The 22100-nt window shown below is 47.6% G+C and overlaps 2 protein-coding genes across 6 annotated transcripts in view; both read left to right on the top strand.

Annotated features, from left to right (window-relative positions):
- Positions 1 to 9975, top strand: part of LOC134565125 (septin-6-like) — a 38551-nt gene extending 28576 nt beyond the window's left edge. For 2 of the 5 annotated variants that reach the window (XM_063424549.1, XM_063424544.1), the window contains exons 8-10: positions 2297 to 2429; positions 3086 to 3276; positions 6955 to 7967. In XM_063424549.1, the coding sequence (XP_063280619.1) occupies positions 2297 to 2429; positions 3086 to 3276; positions 6955 to 6970 (340 nt within the window). In that variant the 3' untranslated portion in view covers positions 6971 to 7967. Of the gene's footprint in view, positions 1 to 2296; positions 2430 to 3085; positions 3277 to 5189; positions 5234 to 6954; positions 7968 to 9463 lie in introns of those variants that run through there. The other 3 variants (XM_063424548.1, XM_063424547.1, XM_063424546.1) reach the window with 3 other exon arrangements.
- A 145-nt stretch (positions 9976 to 10120) lies between these two features.
- LOC134565124 (NF-kappa-B-repressing factor-like) lies at positions 10121 to 20574 on the top strand. The gene is made up of 3 exons (XM_063424543.1): positions 10121 to 11290; positions 15960 to 16081; positions 18141 to 20574. Exons 1-3 carry the CDS (start codon positions 11091 to 11093, stop codon positions 20126 to 20128), a joined length of 2310 nt encoding a protein of 769 aa, XP_063280613.1. The 5' UTR covers positions 10121 to 11090; the 3' UTR covers positions 20129 to 20574.
- The last annotated feature ends 1526 nt before the right edge of the window (positions 20575 to 22100 follow it).

Raw genomic sequence — 22100 nt, 5'->3', positions numbered from 1 at the left:
TTGAGGTTCAAGCATCACTGTTGCAAAACCTCCTATTACATAAGGAAAGATCAGATTCTCAAATTCTGCACTGATCCATTGAATTGCCTCAGTGAAGCTTGTATTATTTTCTGCCACGTCCCTTAATAAGGGAAGCGGGACTGCCCATAATGGGTCATCATGGCTATGATGCTGTGGACCCACGTCCACAGCTCCCTGAACTGGCTCGGGCAAAGCTGCATCTTCAGGCAGCAGCTCCGTTATCTCAGCAGCCTGGTTTGGCTGGGATGCAGGACTAAAAACCTCATCCAATTTCATGACAGGAAAAGCGTGCCCATCAGACAACGCTTTTGCCCCGTTATCATCTCTCACAGCCGACCCGGCCCCGTAGGGGGGGCGGGCGGGGGACAGTGACTCGCTCAGACTCCTCTCTGAGCGGAGGGGTGATTGTCGCGCTGGGCAGGGGGGCGTGGCCGACGGGCCACAGCTTTCAGCTCCTGCCCGGCCAGCCGATGGGTCGGTGGCCGGGGCCAGAGCCGGCGGCAGCTCTGCGGCTCCAGCGCTTGGCCCCGTCCCCTCTGAACGGAGGGGGCGCGCGGCGGGGCCGCGCAGTGGCGCGGGGGGGTCGCACGGCACGGGGGGCCCCGCAGCAGCGGGCAGCGTTGCGCCCAGCCCTCCCCCCGCGGCGCCGGACCGGCACCGGACGCGTGGGGCGGGGCGCGGCGCGGTGGGCAGCGGCAGTGGCTCCGCGCACAGCATTTGGCGTGGCGGGGGGACAGGGCAAGGAGGGGCCGTCCCCGCCAGGCTCGCCTGCCGAATCCTGCGCGGAGCAGGTCGCGGTGGGGCGGGGCGGGCCGGGGAGGCGGCGGCAGGGGGCGGCGCCGGCAGCGCCGGGTGTGGCGCGCACGGCGGGCCCCCCGGCTCCCCGCAGGGGGCCCGAGGCGGCGCGGCTCCGCGCGGCAGCTGCAGGGCGGACCCCGCAGCGGTGGCGGGCAGCGGGGGGGTCGCCGCGGCACGGCGGCCTGGGGCGGTGCGGGCGATCCCCCGCGCTCGGCGTGGGACCCGATGCCGAGCGCTCCGCCCCCTCGGCACCCCAGCTCCCCGCCCGGCCAACCGCGCGGGGAGCGGACCGAAAAAAGCTTCCCAGTCCTTCCAAAAACCCCGCTGGGCGCGCCCAACCCCCGACATGGGGCTGGGGGTCTCCTGCATCGGCTCTAACCCTGCATCAGAGCAATCCTCGTCAGAAGCGACGGAGCTCGCAGGGGAGCTTCTGCTCTGTGTTGAAAACCCAGAATCAACTTCAAAGTCCTCCCCAGCCTCTTTTAGAAGTGGGAAGACTGTTCTCCAGGTCCCTAAGAGAGCGCTAGCTCTCATATTTCCGTTCAGAACAGATAAAAAAAGGCTTTTACCCAGGGTTTTCCATGGGCCAATATAAAGTGCCTTTTCAGCAGTATAAAAAATTCCAAGTTTCTTTCCCCAGCTAAGCAGTTCTCTCACGTGTTTACTGGTCAAGTCAGCGTCACGGGACAACAAAAAGGAGTGGAGCAGTTCCATCATCAATCGTTCCTCTGAGAACATCGTGGGTTTCTTCTTTTTGCAGCTGTAGAAGGCAGATTTTTTTCTTCTTTTTTCTTTTTCCTTTTTTTTTTTTTCTTCTTTTTTCTTGCCTCACTAGCTTGCAACTTGACCACGTGAGCGCCAGTTATCACCGTGGAGGCCTAACCAGGAAAAACAGGCTGGAGACACAGATCTGGGTGCAACAACAGCAGCAGGGCAGAAGACCTGCCCTTAGTTTGTTTTTCCATTATATATCTGTGGCAAGGTGACCATGGATTGGAGAAGGGCATCGCCACCTCTCCTGTCACATTGGTCCAGGAGGCTGTCATTCAACCTCCCCTTCTCTTGGAGAAAGAATTCATAACATTGCCAATATTTACAAAACATGGTCCTGTGTTTACAATTCACCAGCGTGAGAAACTGCACATTTCTCCTTTAATATGAACGCTCAGCAAACCAGGAAAAACTCATGGCAACAGTACAGGATTTGAAAAATATGAAAGCTAAAATCTTAAGGCATCAACAGCAGTGTTACTCTGAACTAGTGTTTGTTGCCAGCTGGTCTCTTTGAATTGCCCAACATTCAATATACAGAGAAGTGCCAAAAATCGTTGGATAAAGAAGACCTTGGGCACATGTGGGTGAGTGAGTAGCAAATGTGTTGTGTGCAAAGCAATAGTAATGGTGAGGGCCTGATTTCAGAGGGTCAGGGAAAGCAGTTTGTTCCAAGTCTTATCACTGGACTTTCCTTCCTTTTCAGCTTGCAAGAAACTTACGAAGCCAAAAGAAATGAGTTTCTGGGAGAACTGCAGAAAAAGGAAGAGGCAATGAGACAGATGTTTGTCCAGAGGGTCAAGGAAAAAGAAGCAGAATTGAAGGAGGCTGAAAAAGAGGTAAAGACTGCAGTACTTGTGTCTTCATGGCTGTGATAGATTCACTCCCAAGTAGGTAGTTACTGCCAAAGCACTTTCTGCAGTGTGGTTTAGGACTTTCTTACCAAGAAGTCTAAGGTTTAACTTGGATGGGGATGTTAAGGTGTTCAGTCTGTAGGACAAAACTGAATCACAGTGCTTGTTCTGCACAACTTACTGCACCAGGAAAGGGCCAGAGTCTTGATTCTGATGGAGAAGTCCAGTGTGGTAAAAGTCAAGGAGAGAAGCAGCCCCTGAGATGAACTTGTTTTACAAAAAATACACCCATACAACTTTCTTAGCATTGTGAAAAATCCATTAATTTACAGACCTTTAAAGAGGAATAAGGTAGAGACCCCTGGAGATGGATTAGGATTTTTTTTTACACTTATGCTCTCCCAATCCTCTGTTCTTAGTCTGCACAATGATGCATTACTAGAACACTGCCTGTAAGTTGTGGAAGGAGGCTGTTCTCTTCCCTTCGTCTGGGCACTGGCAGCTCAGGAGCTAGAAATGATGTGGAGAGCAATGGAGACTCAAAGGTTCAGATCTCAAGGGATCCTTCCATCTTCCTCTTTTCCTGTGAACAGAATATCTGGTAGTGCTGCATCCTGCTCACCTCTCTCCTTTCCCTTTAGCTGCATGAAAAGTTTGATCGCCTGAAGAAATTGCATCAGGATGAAAAGAAGAAGCTAGAGGATAAGAAGAAGTCTCTGGATGATGAAGTAAATGCATTTAAACAAAGGAAGACAGCAGCTGAATTGCTTCAGTCACAGGCTCAGCAGGCTGGAGGATCGCAAACTATTAAAAGGGATAAGGAAAGGAAAAAGTAAGTTGCTAACCCAGAGGTATTTGCTTTTTGATAATGGTTCTCCTTGACTATTTTTCTGAGTGTTCATATCTCCCTCCAACATAGCCAGTCCTTACCAAGGGAAGGTTTGCAGCCGGATTTAATCCCTAGTAAGGCTGAGCAGTATCTGGAAGCATGTAACATTTGCTGTCATCCTGAAGAGCAGGGGGCAGTACTAACCTCCCTCTTTGCCTTCTGACAGCATGGGAGAGGATGAACTTGTTTTCATTCCCCAAGATTCCCTGCTCCTCCCTTGGTCTCTCAGTGCTTCTAAAGAAGTGGAACCATACTAGCTGCCAAGGCTAGAGTGTGGGTAGCAGGGATGTCCCATTACCCTCAGAGAGGAGCATGTTCTCACTCAGGTTCTTACTTGTTTAGGTTGAGAAGACTGTGGAAATTATTCAGGGAGACTAACAATCTTGAATTCTGGAATCTGCAAGAATGTAAGACTGCAAAATGAGGGGACAGGTCATAGCACCTAGTTAGCACTAGTACTCTTCTCCTGTTCTAAATCATCTTTTTGCCCTCCACAGAAGCAGTGGGAGATACTGCATGGCTGTAGCAGGGGTTCCCCATGCCAGGGACTGGTGTGACAGGATCCCGCCCCTTGTCAGGGTCTGGGAACTGGGCTGTCTGCAGTGCCTGTGCCAGGCTCCTGAAGCTCTGCAGTTGCTCAAGAGCAACCAGCTGTAGAGTGAAACAGATCTCCCAGTTCTCCCAGCACTGAGCAGCTCCCTTCCTTCTCACTGTGGTACATTTCCCAAAAGGAGTGCTGTGCCACCTGTGCAGGTGTGCAGAGAGTGGTGTGCAGACAAACAGGGGTCTGTTTTTGTACCACTGCCATGATCCCCTCTATGCAGAGCCCTGGGGCAATCCTTGCCTGCACTATGCAGTCTTAAGTACATGAAGAAGTGCTGTTAAATTGGACAGTATGGGGCATGGCCAAAGTGCTGACAGCACTGTTTGTCAGGGAAAATACCTGTGGCTGTTAAGCTTGGGATCAAATGAGACAGAGGAGGAAAGACCCGATTACAAGAATGAGATCCTGGTTTAGTCTTTTAGTTTAGAGCTGAAGCTGCTTCAACATGAACATTCTTTTGCAATGAGCAGTTAGTGCTGCCCTTTTCTCACTCGCCCATTCCTTTTTCCACTGCCTATTTTGATTTGTTCATTTGAATCACCTTCAGGGGGTTTTAATATCTTTTCATACTGAGGAGTCTGAGACTGACTGGGGACAGACTTCTCTCTCCAGCCTGGACTGTGTGAGGAATACCCAGATGAGTTCTTTCATGCTTAGAGTCTTTAGACACTCAGAACTGCAGACTTCAGCCTTGAGATCAGTCAGGGTCAGGAATGCAGAAAAGGGAGGCAACAGCCCTATAGTATCAGCAATTAGTTGCTGTGGCCCAAGTCAAACTCTTGGTCCTTGAAGTGGTTCTCATCTCAGAACATCTTGACACCAAGCATGTTGATATGGAAAAGCTTTGGTACTGTCCTTGTCAGTTAAGGGCACAGAAAACCTCATTATAGAGATAGGTCAGTGCTTCAGTAAGGCTTGGGAAGATAATAGGAAGCCTCTTTCTCCTCCAGGAAAATCGCTGTTAGAAATAGTGCTTCTTTCTTTGCTCTGCAACTTCTCCGATTGTCCTTAATAATGGATTTCAGTATTTAGATCATAATTTTTTTCTTAACAATCCATGAATTTTGCAAGCTGGAGCTTAATTGTAGCTTGTTTACTACTGGCTGGCAGTACAATAACCTTTTTCTTTCACAGGTGACTTGTTTAAACCCAAGCTCTGTCATCTGCACTAATCATGACTCAGTTGATTTTTTGTTGTGGTTGTTACATCATTATCATCATTATTAGGTCTTACATGTGTGCTGTTTTACAGTTAGCTGCTGTTTGGCTGCATGGTGCATGAGGCACATTGTCCTGGTAAGCATCATTAACTAATAGAGGCTCACAGTGGGAACAGTTACCTTTCCTAAAAAAGCAGACTGTGTGCAAGTCCTGAAGCTTATATTATCTCTGTCTTCCTCTGCTTTCACCCCCACTATATGTGCTCTACCAGTCACTCTCTACATGTGCAGTTGTCGAAAAAGTGTGTACTTATCTTTAAAGTTTCTGCAAAGTTAAATTCAGAGATTCAGGATATGGAACATAGAAAAATAAGGATTATGTCCTCTTCCTTTTGAATCTTCCCTGCACTTCATTGGCTCTGTTCTCTTTTTGCCATCTCTCTTAAAAATAAATTATATTCTTTAATCACACAGGCCATGTTGATACTATGGCTACAATTGCTATGGAGATGTGGTGCTGATGATGCAACCCAGCTAGCCATGAAAATGTCTCTTTCCTTTTTCCTCCTTCCCTCCCATTCTTCCAAGCTGTAATGTTGTGATTACAGTGAAGGTGAAGGTAGATGCAAGACTAGTTTCTATCATCCTCATTAGGGTTATTAGTTAAACTGCTAATGACAGTGGTCTACTTACAGCTAGGTTGAGTGGGTTTAATTGAGCATTTTTAATTTGCTGATGATTCTCTGGTGAGAGGAAGAGGAAACCTCCCACAGGAATGTCTTGCTTTTTGACAGAGCAGCAATACTCATTATCCAAGGCAAGTGTGACAGTGCCCCAGGCTGAAGTGCACAGGCCTCTCAGAGAAGGGACCCTGTTGGAAATAAACTATAAAACACCCTAAAAAAACTCACCCTTGAGTGCACCCTTCCCTGCAGACAGAGATAAGACACAGATTCTCTCCTGGATAGTCCAAACTAAATTATGGTCTACCCTTCAACTGAAGGGTAGAAGCTGATTCCAGGATTCCTTCCCCTCTTAACTCCACCAAGAGAAATGGAAAAGCAAGTAAACATTAGGCTGTCAGTGAGAGGCATTTGAATGTAATTTAAATGGGACCTTCCACTTAACAGAAGAGCTGCAGAAGGGTCTTGCACTGCCTCGAACTGGCGCTTGCAGTTGTTTTGAGCTGTCCAGTTGAATGAATGTCTCTGCTGCCAATGGTAACTGTAGAACAATGAAAAGAACAATTCTCTGCTTATCAAGCTCTGAATGTGGAAAGAACAAGCTCAAAGAATAACAGTGTTCATTCTGGTGCTGAGTACGAAGGTACAGCTAAAGTGTAGTTAGAGTGAACATTACTGATTTTTGTTGGTTTTGGATTGCTTTTGGCAGTCCTCATAACTGTACACTGTTGTGTGCTGGGCTTTGAATCAAATGAAGTTCTTTGTTCCCACTACACAAATGCAGACAGTGCCTTTTTCAATGAACATTTGTCATTGCTAAATTAAATATGTATATGTGGTACTTTTCCAGGATTTAGAAAAACTCTCCATATTGATCCATAAAGTGTTGCAGGGCTTCGCTTTTTTGCAAGGATACAAACAAGTCACAGTTGATGAGTCCTGTAGCATGCAAAATGGTGAAAAGATTGTTTTAGAAAATACATTTGGTTCATCCCACTGCTGAGTGTGTGTGTGTCTTCATAAAGCATGTTTTGTAGTCAGATTAAACCTTATTAACACTTAGCAACATTTTCTTTTTTGTGTGTGCATGTGCATTAGGAAAAGTTGTATTTTTATTTTGTTTTTTGTCATTAATCCATAAAACTATTAACCTGCCTTTTTCTTTCATTTTCAGTTCGGGTTTCCTGTAGAACCTTTCCCTTGGCCCCAGAGGCGAATGCCCCACCCTCGGCTGTGCCATTGTGCTTGTTTGCTCACCTTTCCCATTGCTCCCTTCCTGCGCTCATCACTCGGGGTTAAACCAGAACTCTTGGCTGCTGGGGTTGTTCTTGTGAGGGACCCTGCTGGCCAGAGGGGCTTGTGCCAGGTTCCTCCTGCCCCCTGGGCAGCAGCAGGACACCCACTGCTCCTGGGCAAGTGTCCCCTCTCCCATTGCTCAGCTTTTCCCCCACTCCATGCTGTCAGAGCTGCTTGAAGGGTGCATTTAGCTCCTGCTGTGGGTGCAGTCCGGTGCTGCCATGGAGTAGGATGTGCTGTTTCCAGAGACTGGCTGCCCTCTCTCCATGTTAATTTGCTATCCCTAAGCCCTCATTACCCCCTGTGCTGCCATGTGTGACTCAAATAACTTTCAAGGACTTTTTGCAAAACTTGACATCCTCACAGGCACGGGCCTGAGTCTAAACCTCTAGTTCCCAGGCTTGAGGAAATCTCAAATTTGAATCCATGGTTTGCAACTAAGTGTTCTCTGAATGCTGCAGAGGTCATGAAGGATCTCTTGCCTGGTCTCCCTCTCAGTGTGCTGACTTGGATGCACATCCTGGATCCAATCTCAGGGAAAGCTGGTCACCTTGCTGTACATATCAGTGTTTCTGAAGAAAGACAATGCTGTTTCATTGACTTTCTTCTCAGTGATTCCAACAATTTCTAGTTTTAATGCAAAAAAAATACCTTTTTTATTTAATCTGGCATCTCTTTAGAACTGTACAGATGTTCACAGGTTTCTTCTCATATTTTCTATTCAGCAAAAGCCTTGTTTTTACTGCAAGTTATGCTAAAAAGGAGGGTGTTTTGCTCACTGGGCCAGGAGTTCACTCTGGCTAAGTGCAACTGTGGTTTGCCTGCAAGTGTCTTCTCTGTGCATTTCTGGCTGAGTTTTGTTTTTAAATAAAGAGTTCATCAGACAGTGAATTCTGGTTAACATTTCTTTTGTTTTTTTGTTTTCTTTGCCCTTCTTTTACAGTAACCCATGGCTCTGTACTGAGTAATTACCCCTGAATACAATGGTCTGGAATGGACCTTCATTTACTTGTTAAATTGGAGGGTCTAATAAAACATGACAGCATTTCAGCTGTAACCTTTCCAGGGTGTTATCCTTGCTCTCTCCTATGTCCTTGTTGTGATTCTGTCTTTACTATGTACTGGTGGTTATTGCTTTTATTAAACAATGTAAAATTAGTCATAACAAGGTTCTGGATGCTACAACTTTAAATCCTGCCATATTTTTTTCCCCTACAATTAATGGATTCCCCTTTTTCCTGGTCTTGTTCCACCCAGCTAAATAAGGGATATGGAAATAAGTTCTGTGAGTTATTTTTGCTGGTGAAATAACAACGCAGTTTAAATCTATTTATTGATGACATTAAAATGACAACACCATCTTAGTTTAATTATCACATAGTTCAGAGATAAAAAACTCTTTTCTCATTATATTTGGTGTCATTTTCATGACATCATCTTTTTTTCATTTGCTTTTATTGTTTTCTTTTGCTATTTCATGCTATCTGAAGACTAGCATGTAAATCCTCATTTCCATTTCAGACTTGCTTGTTGTGGCTCCAATCCTTCAGTCACACTGTGGGCAGGCTCAGTGCTCTGTATGTGGTGAATCCACACATCCTGCCCCTGCTGAAAGATCAGATGTGTGCTGCCGGGCAGCCTCCACAAACCCCCTCCAGATCCTGGGGTTTTAGAAGATAAGCACATGTCAGGCCTAGCCCTGATAGATGATGCTGTTTAGTGCCAGCTGCTGCTGAGGTTTTACCTGAGCACTGCTCTGGGTGATACCACAGGCTCAGGAGCAGTTTCAGCACAGGGTCAGCCTGGCTCCTGCTCACAAGCAGCAGCCCCAGGTCAAACCATGGCCTGGCCTCCGTTCCCAGCCATCAGGGCAGTCCAAACTCTTGATTGCCATGTATTTTCTCAGGTATTCTGTTTCACCATAAATACAATTTCATTTCCCATAGAGATCTTTGATTGCTTTGTGGTTTGTTTGGGATTTTTTAGCAAGTTAAAATGATTTGAATATTTTCTTCTTCCTCTACTTTTGAATGTTTCCCTGCTCCCAAAACCAGTCAATATTAATCTGTCAACGATTTCTAGATTATCTGCTTAAAGGACAATTGAATGTGACTTTTTTACCATAGTGCAGGTCACTGTTCTTCCTGACCATTTGCCTTATTAGAATGTTATTTAAAGTTATGTGAAATCTTTTAAAAGACTTTAAAGAAAAAAAAAAGGTTTTTACTTGTGTGATTTCCCTGAAGTACTTGAGGTACCCCAAGGAGGTTCCATCTCTCCTGTCAGCTGTTTCCATGTTGCATCTCTTTGTCTTGTTTTTTGAATGTCTTTCTCTTTTTTACTAATCTTCTGGTTTTTCTCTTTTTTCCATTTTTCTCTCTCTATAGCTTTTTTTAATGTCTTCACCAGCTGCACTGTGTCTGAGGGAGAAGACTGCCACTTCTAGAAGAGTTTAAGGATCTTATGTCTGGGGGAGGGGAACAAATCTTTAGTGTTAGTGTCTTGGAAAGAAGCTCTTTTACTGACTTGCATGATACTTAAAATTGAAGTGTCTTGTAATTTGTGTGACAAGACAGGGTGATGCAGGGGGAAACTGATGACCTGGAATTTTGAAGAGTGACAGAAATGTGATGTTGGGACTAATGATGTAGCAAATACATTTTCAAATGTTGTTATGGGCATATGTTTTTTCTAATGTTGTCTTTTAATAATATAAATGTCATGGGCTTCCCTGAGGGGTGAAGCCTAAGGAATATTTTCAATATGCTGTTGTTTAATTGGTTTTGGAAACTGTGCATTCAGAGTCAAAGGAAATACAAACATGGTGCAATTTGCTCTGTTGGCAGCCACGAAATATTTAATTTTATCAAAGAAATAAAGTAAGAACTGTGTGTTCTCACTGGTGTCCTCCTGTGTCTCACCATCCTGTTAAAAGAGCCCCATTGGCTGGTGGACGTGAGTCAAGTGGTACTTTCTCTTTCCTAACTCCACCGTTCCTCTTGCTCTTTAAAGTTAGAAGCTGGCAGTGCCAGGGAGAGGCGATGCCGGGGCTGGTGTAAGGATGAATTCCATGCCCACCGTGAGCGGGGTGCAGTGTCCCGGCGGTGCTGGAGCCGCCCGGGCACTGCTCGCCCCCTGGTGCAGCCCTGCCCGCGCTCCGTATGCTCCCGAGCCACCGACCCGTGTCGGCCTCGTTTCTTTTACAAATGCAAGTACGTGAAAACGGCACCGCGTTCTGTATTTACACGGCAAACATCGAGGAACCAGCAGTGTTCCACCTGTTACCTTTCTAACTTTCATGTAAATTTTAAATAAAAAACACGAAAGCCATCGCGGCTGCTGTGGTGTGTGTGCTACTCGCGGAGCCGGCGGCGCTGGGCCCGGCGCTCCGGACAGCTCCGGACGGTCACGGGGAAGCCGAAGCCCAGTGAGGATGGCGGTTCCCGGCCCCGGGCACCGCATCTCCGCGGCAAGGCTGCCCTTGGGGCGACTGCGGCTGTTTAGCAAGGCTTGGGGCAGGGTCGGGCCCCACGGAGAGATCCCCGGGCCCCGAGGAGGGCGGGCAGGGAGCGGGACCATGGGGACCGAGGCTGCCTCGGGGACCGCTCCGGCTCCGCCCTTTCCGGCCCCGCCCCTCCCCTCAGGTCACGCCCCTTTAACGCGCGTAGCAGCCGCCTCCAGGGGGCGCTGAGGCCAGCGACTCTGGCCCCGCCGTGGCAGCGATTGTGACGCACGGCCACGTGACAGGGCGCCGGCCGGGCCGCGCCGTTCGGCTCAGCACGACTGACGGGAGCGGAACCGGGGGCGGAACCGGCACCACGACGGCACTTGCGGGGCGAGACCGCCAGGGAACGGGGCCGGGGTGGGCAGGTCACGGGAGAGCTGAGGCTGGGCTGCGGTGGCCCGCAGCGAGCCGCGGCCTGGTCCACACGTGGGGCCTGGTCCCGCCGTACACGCCCGGGCCCGGTGAGTCCGCGCCTCTGGCGAGGTTGGGCCCCGCGGCCTTTGCCCACCATGCCGCCGCCGGCAGAGCCGCAGCCGCAGGCGGTGCCTCTGGTGCTGGAGCAGTGGCGACAGTACAACGAGACCGACCGGCAATGGGCGCTGCGCCGCCGCTTCATCCTCCGCCACCTCCCCGCGTACCCCGGCGTCGCCATCGACCAGTTGCTGGCGCTTTCCGTGCTCTGGACCAACCACGTCTTCATGGGCTGCAGGTGAGGCCTGGGACACACCGGGAGGCGGGCGGTCTCTCGGCTCCCTGGGCCCGGCGCTCGCTGTTAGGCGGGGTCGGGGAGTTCAGTAGGACGACCAGGAGTCAGGGTGGAAGTTTGAAGCTGGGACAGGAGCCCCCGCGGGGAGAAGGGGTGCAGGCCCCCGTCGTGGCCGAATTTCGGCCTCAGATGCGTTTTAGAAAGTAGCCGCAGAAGAGCTGGGATGAAAGGGGCTGATGCAAGAGAACTTCTGTCCCTGGCCAGTTTTGTTTGCTCGAATATGCCGGTGTTTGTACGTTGAGGGGAGCAAGCCACTGGAAAAGTTTATGTGTGTTTTGCAGGTAGTTCTTGATGTCCCGGCCTCAGGACTCGTTAAGCTTGTGGTGCTGTGCTGTCATTTGAGGAGAGAGTTTCCCTCTGAGCACAAAGCAGCCTGTACAGTCCCCTGAATGCTCAGCTTTTCTGGGAGAAATAGGCGTGGAGAATGGAAGGAGTATCCTTTCATCCAGCCGTACTGTCCATAGCCAGGTTGTGTAGATCTGCAGAAACATCACCCACGTTCCACTGACACCTTTGATGATGTGATTGTTTTTATCTGGACGGAAGGACAGAAGCAGTTACTTAACGACCAACATCTGCAAACTGTGTAGTGACAGAGGAGCTTGTGAGCATTGATGGCACATGGATGGACTTTTAATAATGTTCCATCCTGCAGCCTTGTGGGGGAGTACTTTGTGTCATCTCTACAGAACAAAACCAATATCTTTAAATACAGATCTGCCTGTTTCCTTTTTTTTTTCCCCAGGGTCAAGTACTAAACTGTTCTGCTCTGCAAGCACCAAAATTCATTAAAGATTTAAAATAGTTTCAAATTCCAAAGCTTGAGCAATATGTTAAAATTGAGAATGTCTTCTTCATATAGTCTGTGTGGTCCATCTTAAAGTGTTTGTATGCTGTCCTAATGGGGGACCTTCTCTGTGCCAGGGCTTTTGGGAATGGTGCAATAAGCAGTTACAGGGTGCTGATAATAGAAGTGAACAACAGTGTGGGAAGGTTCTAAATCCCAAAAACTGATGCAGTTTAAGCCTGTCAGTGAACATACTTTCTGTGATGGACTCCTTCACCTGCAGCTCTCAAGGGAGATGAGATTTGGGCAGGATGGAGTCTGGAGCCATTATCAGTGAAGATGTTTTCCCAGAGCTGGTGTGCCTGGCTGGGAGCACTGCACAGGAACATACTGTACTGTTAAAACAATTCTAGCTTTACTTACAGTTGCCTGAGGGAGGAAGGAACCTGCAGTGTTCCCTGGAACTGCCTTTTGCTGTTTGGGAAGAGCTGTTGTTGATTTATCAAGTAAATAGCTTCAAAGTTTGAGGGATTTTTGTTGTTTTCTCTTAAGTTTGTTGACTGATTTTGTTTTGGGTTTTTTTTTTTGTTTTGTTTTCCTAATGCTGATTTCTTGCCAGCTGAAGACAACCTGTTTGTCAGAGTAGCTCAGCTGGTTAGAGCAGGGTGCTCATAATGACAATGTTGTAGGTTCAATCCCTGTATGGGCCATACACTCAAGACTTGGACTTGATAATCCTTATGGGTCCCTTCCAACTCAGACTATTCTGTGGTTCTGTGAAGAACAGATCAGAGTCTTTGCTATGAAATCTGAGTGAATGTTCTGCTGGGAGAGGATGTGGAGAGCATCCAGAAGGCTTAGAAAACATGGTCTGTGAGGAAGGGGTTAAATAAAAGGCTTCATTTTAGTTTAGGCATGGATGAGAGAAGGTGCTCCTATTCCCAGATATGTTAAAGGTGACTGAGAATGGGGGCAATGGTGCAGGGAAGCTTTATGCTCCAGAGCTACAGGGATCAGAGTAAGGGATAACCTATTAAAGTCATAGCAGGGGGACTTCAGTTAGGTACTGGAGGCACTGGGTTCCTCTGGCCAGATTAGACAAACACATGTTGAGACTGGTTGATCTCCTCCCCACCCTCAGCAGAAATATGAGCCCTAAAGGTCTCCATCTTTTGTGAAGAATGACAGGTGTCAAATCTGACACTGTTCTTGCACCCTGCTGGAAAGAGACATTGTCCATCACCGATAATGTCATCTTGTCCCTGTAAGTCAGAGAGAGAAACAGATTCCTGCTCCTCTCCCCTTTGGTTGCAAGAGGATGAGGGTATGTCTTGGTTTGAAAGACAGGTGTCTGCCAACGAAGGTGGGAACCTCCTTTGGAATGGAAAACATGACCCCCTTCCCTCCGAATTATTATAACTTTGAAATTAAGGGGTTTTCAGGCAATGATATGGAGAAAGGAACAACAGTTCTTTACTGGTATGTATATGTAACACAAGACAAACAAACACCAGCAGCAGCAGCACTGAGGAACAGAACACAAACACCATGACAGCCTCTCTTGGCTGTGGCACCTTCCCCTGCGTTGCAGTTCTGGGAACAGCTGGCGGGGCACTGTTGGCTTCTGGCCAGGCAGGGCAGTGCGATGCTTCCCCGAGGGTGGCAAACAAAATGTAACGAAAACTGCACAGCCCTAGCAGGAGCTTTGGGAGTCAGGTGGACACGGAATGCAGGATTAAAGTGTAGCGAAAAAGCCTGAGGCAGCGGCAGAAAACACCAGAGCTGGGCAGCTGCAGACGGGTTTCTGCAAGCAGCTGCTGCACGCAGCCGGGAGACATGCCGAGGAGGGAGGAGGTCCCAGGTTTTTTCCCCTGAGGCACGCAAGTAGATGGTGAGGGTCCTTTCCAGTGAGGTAGGGTGTTAATAAGATCCCAGTTCAGTGGCTGATCTTATGAGCAAAGGCTCACTCATGGTCAGAAAAGCAGTACAGGGCTGGGCTCCGGCAGTGGCAGCAAATTCTCCTCACAGTAAGCAATAACTCGACTGTCCTCCTCTGATGCCAACAGCGAGAGAGGGAGAGAAGCTGACCCCAGCCAAAATCTCATAGTATCTTTGCCCTTTCAAAGAGAAAACCCCCCCCAGGTAAGAGAGTAGCAAGCTACACACTTCACCCACCTTGGGCATTTCTTTAGTCTCTCTTAAGTACTGGTTGTTATTTTCTCTTAGCAACAGATAAGACAAAATTCCATGAGAGAAACAAACAAAAGGAAAAATCCTAACCCCCACCAGGGTATCACCACTATCTCATCTCCCTTTGATCCCTCCTGGAATTTTCTTCCCATTCCCTGCCTCCACTGAGGGCTGAGCTGTGCTGGTGAAGCAGGGACTGCAGTAGTCTGTGTTCAGAGTTCTCACCCAGAAATTTATATGGATCTAATTTCTGCCTGGCCCTCTAAATCAGGAGCAGAAAAAAATTTTCTTGAGTGGAGCTTGTGTAGATTTTCAGAGCCCTTGGAACAGCAGTATTTAGAAGCTGGTGCAAATCACTGCAGCCCTGGCTGTTGGGGCAGTTGTGGACTCCTGTCTGTGGGCAGTGCCGTGATGCTTTGACTTTGGAAGGTGAGCATACCATGGAACAGGTGCAGCATTGCTCCTCCTGCTTTCTGAACTGTGGTGTGAAGCTGTCAGAGGCTGGTGTCAGGCTGTGTTTGTAGGCTCTCCTTGGATAGAAAGGTTTGGGTTTTTTCCTGTTCAGCCTCAGCATGCAAATGGCTCGAAATCATGTGACAGATCCCCAGAGCAATGGAAAACTGAACTGGTGGGGGATGTGAGGCATAGAGGGATGGGCCTGTGTGGAACTGTGGGTGCTGCAGCAGGGTTAGGGTTTGCTCAGAGCTTGTCACAGCCACCTCATCTCTCTCATGGTTCAGGAACCTGAAACATTTTGGTTACAGCACCCAGGTAGACTTAAGTTTGGCTTTTTAAAGAATGATCGATAAAGGCTAAGTAGTGCCTTTGTCACCTGACATAGCAGTTGCAGTGTTGGTGATGTGCAAGCTCTGGCTGCTGCCCTGTCGCTATTGGACACAAAATAAAGATGCTTGACTCAGGTTCAGCAGGCAGAAGAGAATAAGAAGGCTTTATTTACAATTCATTCCAGCCTTTTTATAACATGCTGCGCTAAAAAGGCATATTATTGGTCCATAGGATGGACAGCTCTCCATTGGTTAAGTAACACAAACAACACCTGGGAGAGAGGTTGTTATGGGAAAGGAATATTGTTTACCCGGAAATGTTATGGGAAGAATAGTTATTTACACAAAGCTGCTTGGGAAAGGAGAAACTGCTGAAAAGTTTCCCTTGGGAAAGCCAGCAACCCTCAGCTTTCAGAAACATCAGGCCCACACTGCCCCACACAGGACTCCAGTGCCAGTCTGAGCTCTGATTCACTGAAGCTGCTGCTCCTCCTTCATGCCCCAGTGTTCATTAGTGCTCTTGGCAGCTCTGCCAAATACTGTATTTTGTCAGATAATGTATTGAAATTTCAGTTTAGAATACTGTCAGTGTGGTGGCTGCATGGTTTAATCAGAAGTAGGTTCATGCAGAGCCAGGTCAGCTGGTGTGTGGCTGTGTGCCCATGCCAGACCAGCTGTGGCAGGGGGACAGTGGTCAGTGCTGTGCTCTGCTCCAGCAAGGTCAGAGGAGCATCTCCCTTGCACCTGCCGCTGTGTCTCAGGCAGCTTTAGTTCTTGTTTTACATAATAAAAGCTTGTGTGTGCTGCCCCATGGGGCTGGCTCTGAGGTGTTCTGCTGTTGAATCCACAGATACAGTGTGCAGGTCATGGAGAAGGTTCTCAAGATGGCTGAAGGCATCGACATTGGGGAAACGAGGTCATACGAGTTGGGGCCCAACGGGAAGCTAAAGAGATACCGCTCTCCATCAGACAGTGAGTACATCTTCCTGTGTCAATGACCCCTTCCCTGTCCCTGTGTGGTGGGCATCACTGGGAGAATGGGGACACCAGTGTGCTATGGGGCTGCCTCCGGGACAGCCAGCACAACAAACTGGAGGGAAGTGCCCGTGGTGTACTCTGCTGGACTGCAGAGCATTTCCCCCTCCTCTGCCATGTGCATGATTCACACAGAGTTCTATCTTTGCTGAAGAAAATACCATTTTTCATTTCAATTATCAGGTAATTGGTTTCCCCTAAGGATGGTGTCTGGAATCGAATACCTGTCTGGCTTTGTCTGCTGTGGTGAGGGGTGATGTTCTGACCCAAGGAAGGATTGTACATGTACACATACACAGAGATGTGGAGTTCAGCTCATTGATTTTGAGTTACAACCTGCTTGGAGCTTTGAGGGGATGGGGAGTAGACATGATGTGTAGTTTTGGGATTTTTTTTTCCTCCCTGCTGAGCCTGGAAGAGTGCTGTATATGTCAGCCAAGTCTTGTGGTCTTAGGGATCAGTGTTCCAGCTGTAGCTTTTCCAGTGGAGGAAATGCAGCAGGCAGAGAGGGCTGGCAGTTCAATGGCTCCATCTGCTGGCTTCTCCATGGCACCTTCAGAGCTGCCTGCCCTCCCTCTGGAGAGGGGCGGGAATTATGCCTGGGTGCAGGCAGTTCCATGTCAGTCAGCAGTGTGGCTGTGTGAGGCACAAATGATCAGACAGCACAGGACTCCTCTGGGCTTGGATATAATTTCTAGCTCTGCCAAAGTTGCTTCCCTTATTTTGACAGCCAGCAATCTTTCTGTGCTTCCATGGGCCAGCTGCAAAACTGAGGAGATCCTGCTCTTCTCCAATGTTTTGTCTGTCACAGGCAGCAGCCCTGAGGGTTCTCCAGGGCTTGTTGCACAGACAGCATAATGAGCTGTTTTGCTGGCAAGAGCCTTTAGGTGCTCCTGCAATGCAACCATCAAAAACAGACGGAGGAAGAAATGCAAACCTTGCCATAATTCATCAAAACTGATGGGCAAAGGATTTAATGCGTAAGAGCTTTGTCACCTGATTTCAGTACGAAGGAAGGGCTGTTTATGCTGTGTGCAGGTGTTGGTTACACCTGCAGTGAGCTGGGTGGTGATACCTGTGCTGTGGTGGTTGATGTCTAGACAGCCTGATTTAGAGCAGGGCACACGTTGGCACCGGATTAGGCAGCATTTCCTGGCACTGAGTTGGCCTTTTGTTCCTCTGGTGAAATTTCACACATGTACCACATCAGCATGTGGGTGCTGAATCTTCCACAGAAGTCTTGTGTAACCATCTCTTAGATGTAGCATATTTGCTTGTCAAATATTTGATTCTCTCTTTCTGCAGTAGCTGTGCATGCCAGGATAGTCTGTCTCATTTGCATTTCTTCTGGAGAAGAAACAAGAGGCCTGTCAGTAATGGGGCCCTCAGTCACTGCAGCTGTCCCTTGAGGCTGGGGCAGATTTCTTCATGTTTGCTGCCCTTTAGCCCAAAGCAATTATACTGAGGAAAAAATGTGCTTCTATTAAGTCAGTAACAACTCTGTGTGTTTTGGAAAGGAGGGTTTGGTACCACTGTGTTCCACCTCAGATGAGAAGACCTGGTGATAAAGTAGTTTATCTGACATCATCCTGCTACCCTGCAGCAGAGTCAGAGCTGAGGCTCTAGTACTGCTCTGGTGTTCTGTCTTGTTGACCATAATTTTACTCATTTTAGTAGATTTGAAGGGATTAACTTCAGAAATGACCAGATGGGTCAGTGGGCAATGTTGGAAGGCAGCATCGTGTGACTAAATATGTAGAGATTTTTGTGTGGTAGCTGTGAAGGTGGAAATACCACTGTAGTGACCTGCACAAGAATGACTGGTTGTCTTTGATGAACTGTGAATATTTTGGAAGGAAACCTTTTGGGGTTTGGCTAAGGAATGCAAATCCTATGTTCAGAGCCTGCAGGCTCCTCTTTAAGATCACTTTCTGAAAACACTATCTTCCTGTCATAGCACATATCGGTAATTGTGTAATTTTCTTCCATGTCATAGGTCCAGAGCCAGAAGAGGTTCCTGAGCCACCCAAAAAGGTGGTCCCCAGGTTCCGATTGCGACCACGCTTTGAGCCCATACATTTTGTCACCAGTGCTGAGAAGGATGGGAAGAACGACAATTCTCTGGATAACCAAATGCAGGAGGTGAACCAGGAGACAAATACAAACAGCACGGCACATCCAGCTGAAAACTGTACAAATTCTTTTGTGAATGCACGAGAGGTGGATCCCCAGCTCTCCAGCTCAGCTGGGCTTGGCTTTGCAGGCCCAGCAGCAGCAGCCAAGAAGGCTGTGAGTAGTGTGGACTCTACCACAAGCAGTGCATTGCAGGTTTCTGTTTCCCCTGCAACTGCCCCGTCTGCATCAGAGACTTTCCCTCCATCAGCAATAATGCTGAAGCAGAGCTTTATGGAGAAACTGTCAGCAGCTGTCTGGAAAAATCTTACTAATCCAGATGCAAACACTGGGACAGATAAAGTTAACTTCACGTATCTTTTGACACGTTCAATTCAGGCATGTAAGACAAACCCTGAATATATTTATGTTCCTCTGAAAGAGATTGCCCCTGCTGACCTCCCCAAGAGCAAGAAGCTCCTGACAGATGGCTTCGCTTGTGAGGTGCGATGTCAGAATGTCTACCTGGCCACCGGCTATGCCGGCAGCAAGAACGGATCTCGGGATCGAGCCGCAGAGCAGGCAGTGAAGCTGTTGAAGAAATCCGTGGAAATTCGAGTTGTTCAGCGGAAGTTCAAGCACACCTACCATGAGGACCTGGTGGTGTGTGAGGCAGGCGTGTGTCACCCAGATTTCCCTCCTGCTCTCAAACCTCATGAGGAGTTTGTAGTTGCCAACAGGGACTGTGTCCCAATGCAGCCTGGTACTGAATCCATGAAAAGTTCCACAAATACCAACAAAGACTGGACTAGTTTTGTCCTCACAGAGAATGCCAGTGATGCAATAGGAATACTTAACAATTCTGCCTCATATAACAAAATGTCCGTTGAATATAAGTATGAATTAATGCCCAACCGCTTGTGGCGTTGTCAGGTGTATCTCCAAGATCACTGCCTGGCCGAGGGATTTGGCACAAAAAAAACCAGCAAGCACGCAGCAGCTGAGGAGGCACTGAAAATCCTGCAGAAGATGCAGTCAAATATAGCATCCCTCAAAGTGACCCAGGTGCAGAAAGTGGGCTGCTCATCACGGGGCTCTGGGAGGAAGAAGGACCTGAAGGACCTGGTGATCTATGAGAACTCCAGTAACCCAGTGTGTACCCTGAATGACACCGCCCAGTTCAACAAGATGACGGTGGAGTATGTCTTTGAGAGGATGACAGGCATGAGATGGAAATGCAAGGTGATGCTTGAAGATGAATTCATTGCAGAAGCAGTTGGAGTGAAGAAATCTGTCAAGCATGAGGCAGCAGAGGAAGCTGTGAAAATCCTCAAAAAGACTCAGCCAACTGTTGTTAATAACCTGAAGAAAGGCACTGTTGAAGACGTCATCTCCAGAAATGAGATTCGGGGTCGATCAGCAGAAGAGGCTTTCAAACAGAAGATCAAAGAAGACAACATTGGGAACCAAATTTTAAGAAAGATGGGGTGGACAGGTGGTGGCCTAGGGAAAGATGGTGAAGGAATTAGGGAGCCTATTTCAGTAAAGGAGCAGTTCAAAAGGGAAGGACTTGGGCTTGATGTAGAAAGGGTGAACAGAATCGCTAAGAGAGATATTGAAGAGATCATTCGAAACTATGCACGCTCAGAAAGTCACATTGACTTGACTTTCTCTAGAGAACTGACCATGGATGAGCGGAAGCAGATACATCAAATTGCCCAAAAATATGGTCTTAAAAGTAAATCCCATGGGCAGGGACACAACAGATACTTGGTGGTGAGCAGGAAACGGCGCAAGGAAGATCTGTTAGATCAGCTGAAGCAGGAAGGCCAGGTTGGGCATTACGAGCTTATCATGCCCCAAGCAAACTGAGGTGAGGCGTCCCCTTTGACCAGAGACTCAGTTTCCTGGACACTTGACTAAAGAAAGAGATGCTGCATTTTTCTTGTGGGTAATAATGACATTAACAACTTAATGACTTTTACTAGGGCAATATAATTTCTAAAATGTTAGGTTTGTAGGACTGACTGAATTCTGTTCAACCACATTAGCACAACCCAAAAGCAGTAGTGCTGTTACTGTGTGTCAGTTACATTACTTGTTCCTTCACATTTTAATAGTTTTGTAATAGCAAACACATGTCCAATGAGAAGGAATTTGACATAATTTAAAATTATAGGTCCCTTATTCTTCTTGAGCAAGGAAGGAAAAAAAAAATCTTTAAATAAATAAAAAAACAAAGGAAATGCTGTCTGGGGGCATAAACTTGTATGTAAAATTGGTATTAATGATGAATAAATTTTATTTCTGAAACAAAAGGTTTTGTCACACTTTGTATTAAAAAAAGTGTAAAAACTTGATTATTCTTGAGAAATACATATATCGAGGTCTTGTCTCTGCTGTGTGTGTATGTACAGTATGTAAACCATAACCAGTTTAGCGGTAGTTTTATTCATAGATTTCTACCTTGAGTCTCCCATTTTGAGAATTACTGAAGGTGCCTTCATTGCCAGCGAATGGGACTGAGAGAATTCCAGTATGTTTCTACCTTGGAGAACAGTTGACGTGCAGATACCATGGTGAAGTGTGAAATATAAAAACTGGAGGTAAATGCAGAGCCCACGCTCAAAGATGCTCATGTAGCTTGTGGGGACTGTTATATAACTTATTTTTTTACTTGGAATATCAGCTCTTTAATCCTGAACAAAACTGAATCTGTGCCTGGTTATTTCTCTGCTCCATTCCTGTACTGGTGCTTGTCTCTGGTGAAGCTGATTCCCCAGGAAACTTCTGGCCTTTCTCTGACCATGTGTGAGTGTGGAAGCTCTCCAGGGCCAGCTTAATGCCACTGGGAGGCCAGAGTGCTTCCCTCCTTTACAGGGAAGCAGCCTCTAACCTTCATCTGCACTGCTCTGCCAGCAGGGTTACAGGACAGTGTTCTGTGAGCCTTGGAGAACACTCACTTCATGCTTGGGAAGCTTAAAGGATAGCAATTGACCTTGGAAGAGCCAGGAGTGAAGCAAACCTAGAGATGCTGGTTATTCTGTCAGCAGCGGAGTCTGCAGATGATCCTGTACTGCTAAGTCACTCCTAAATGCAGTGTTTTTGTCTGGTCTCCTGTTGCCATGTCTCAGCCATTACCTTCAGTTTTCTGCTGCTTGTATTTGCCTCTCCAAATCATTACACCTTCCTCTACCTTTTTTCCCACCTCTTGTTCTGCTTTGTTTTTAAATGCTCTCAAGGCTGAGGTGAGGATGTCTAACCTCAATGTCCTGGTGGTGAGCAGTTAGAGGGATTTTCATCCCTGCAGGGTGCTGAGGAAGAGGAGAGACTGCCCTGGCAGGTGAGACTCAGGAAGCAGAGATCAAGCATCCTTTCCTCTCTGCCTGGCTGCAGCACAGCTTCTGCCTGCTTGGCCTGCTGAATAACAACTTGCTGCTGCTGTGAAAAAAATATGGCAGTTAAATCTGAAAGTAGTTTTTTTCCATTTTGATTGGGGTTGCTTTTTGTGCATTATTTCTTCTCCCTATGTCTGAATTCTGCTCTCAAGAACACTGGGCTCTAGCAGATGGTGCTGTAGGAGTGGAAGAAGCCTGGTACTTTCTAGGGAAAGAAGAAGTGAAGCTCCTCCTCCTTAACTTGGGTTTGCACCAGGTTGTTAAGATTTTGGTGATGCCAAGGAAGGCAGTAAGAGCACCACTGGTATTCAAGATGAAAGAGGCCTCTTTTGGGAGAGGTGGGGCCTAGCTCTAGTCACTGTAGCTCAGCAGGGGCAGCTGGCCCAGACAGTCTGTGCAGGACGTTGCCTTTCCTGTCTTGGGTCATGGCTCTGACTCCTCTGCTG

This window comes from Prinia subflava (assembly GCF_021018805.1).
Source record: "Prinia subflava isolate CZ2003 ecotype Zambia chromosome W unlocalized genomic scaffold, Cam_Psub_1.2 scaffold_33_NEW, whole genome shotgun sequence".
NCBI classification, from domain to species: domain Eukaryota; kingdom Metazoa; phylum Chordata; class Aves; order Passeriformes; family Cisticolidae; genus Prinia; species Prinia subflava.
This window is presented reverse-complemented; position numbering and strand designations above follow the sequence as displayed.

Bases quoted from the DNA above. Each gene is read 5' to 3' on its own strand.
- LOC134565124 (XM_063424543.1), top strand. From the start codon at position 11,091: ATGCCGCCGCCGGCAGAGCCGCAGCCGCAGGCGGTGCCTCTGGTGCTG. The intron at 11,291-15,959 runs GTGAGGCCTGGG...TTGAATCCACAG, and splicing joins CACGTCTTCATGGGCTGCAG to ATACAGTGTGCAGGTCATGG. The intron at 16,082-18,140 runs GTGAGTACATCT...TCCATGTCATAG, and splicing joins ATACCGCTCTCCATCAGACA to GTCCAGAGCCAGAAGAGGTT.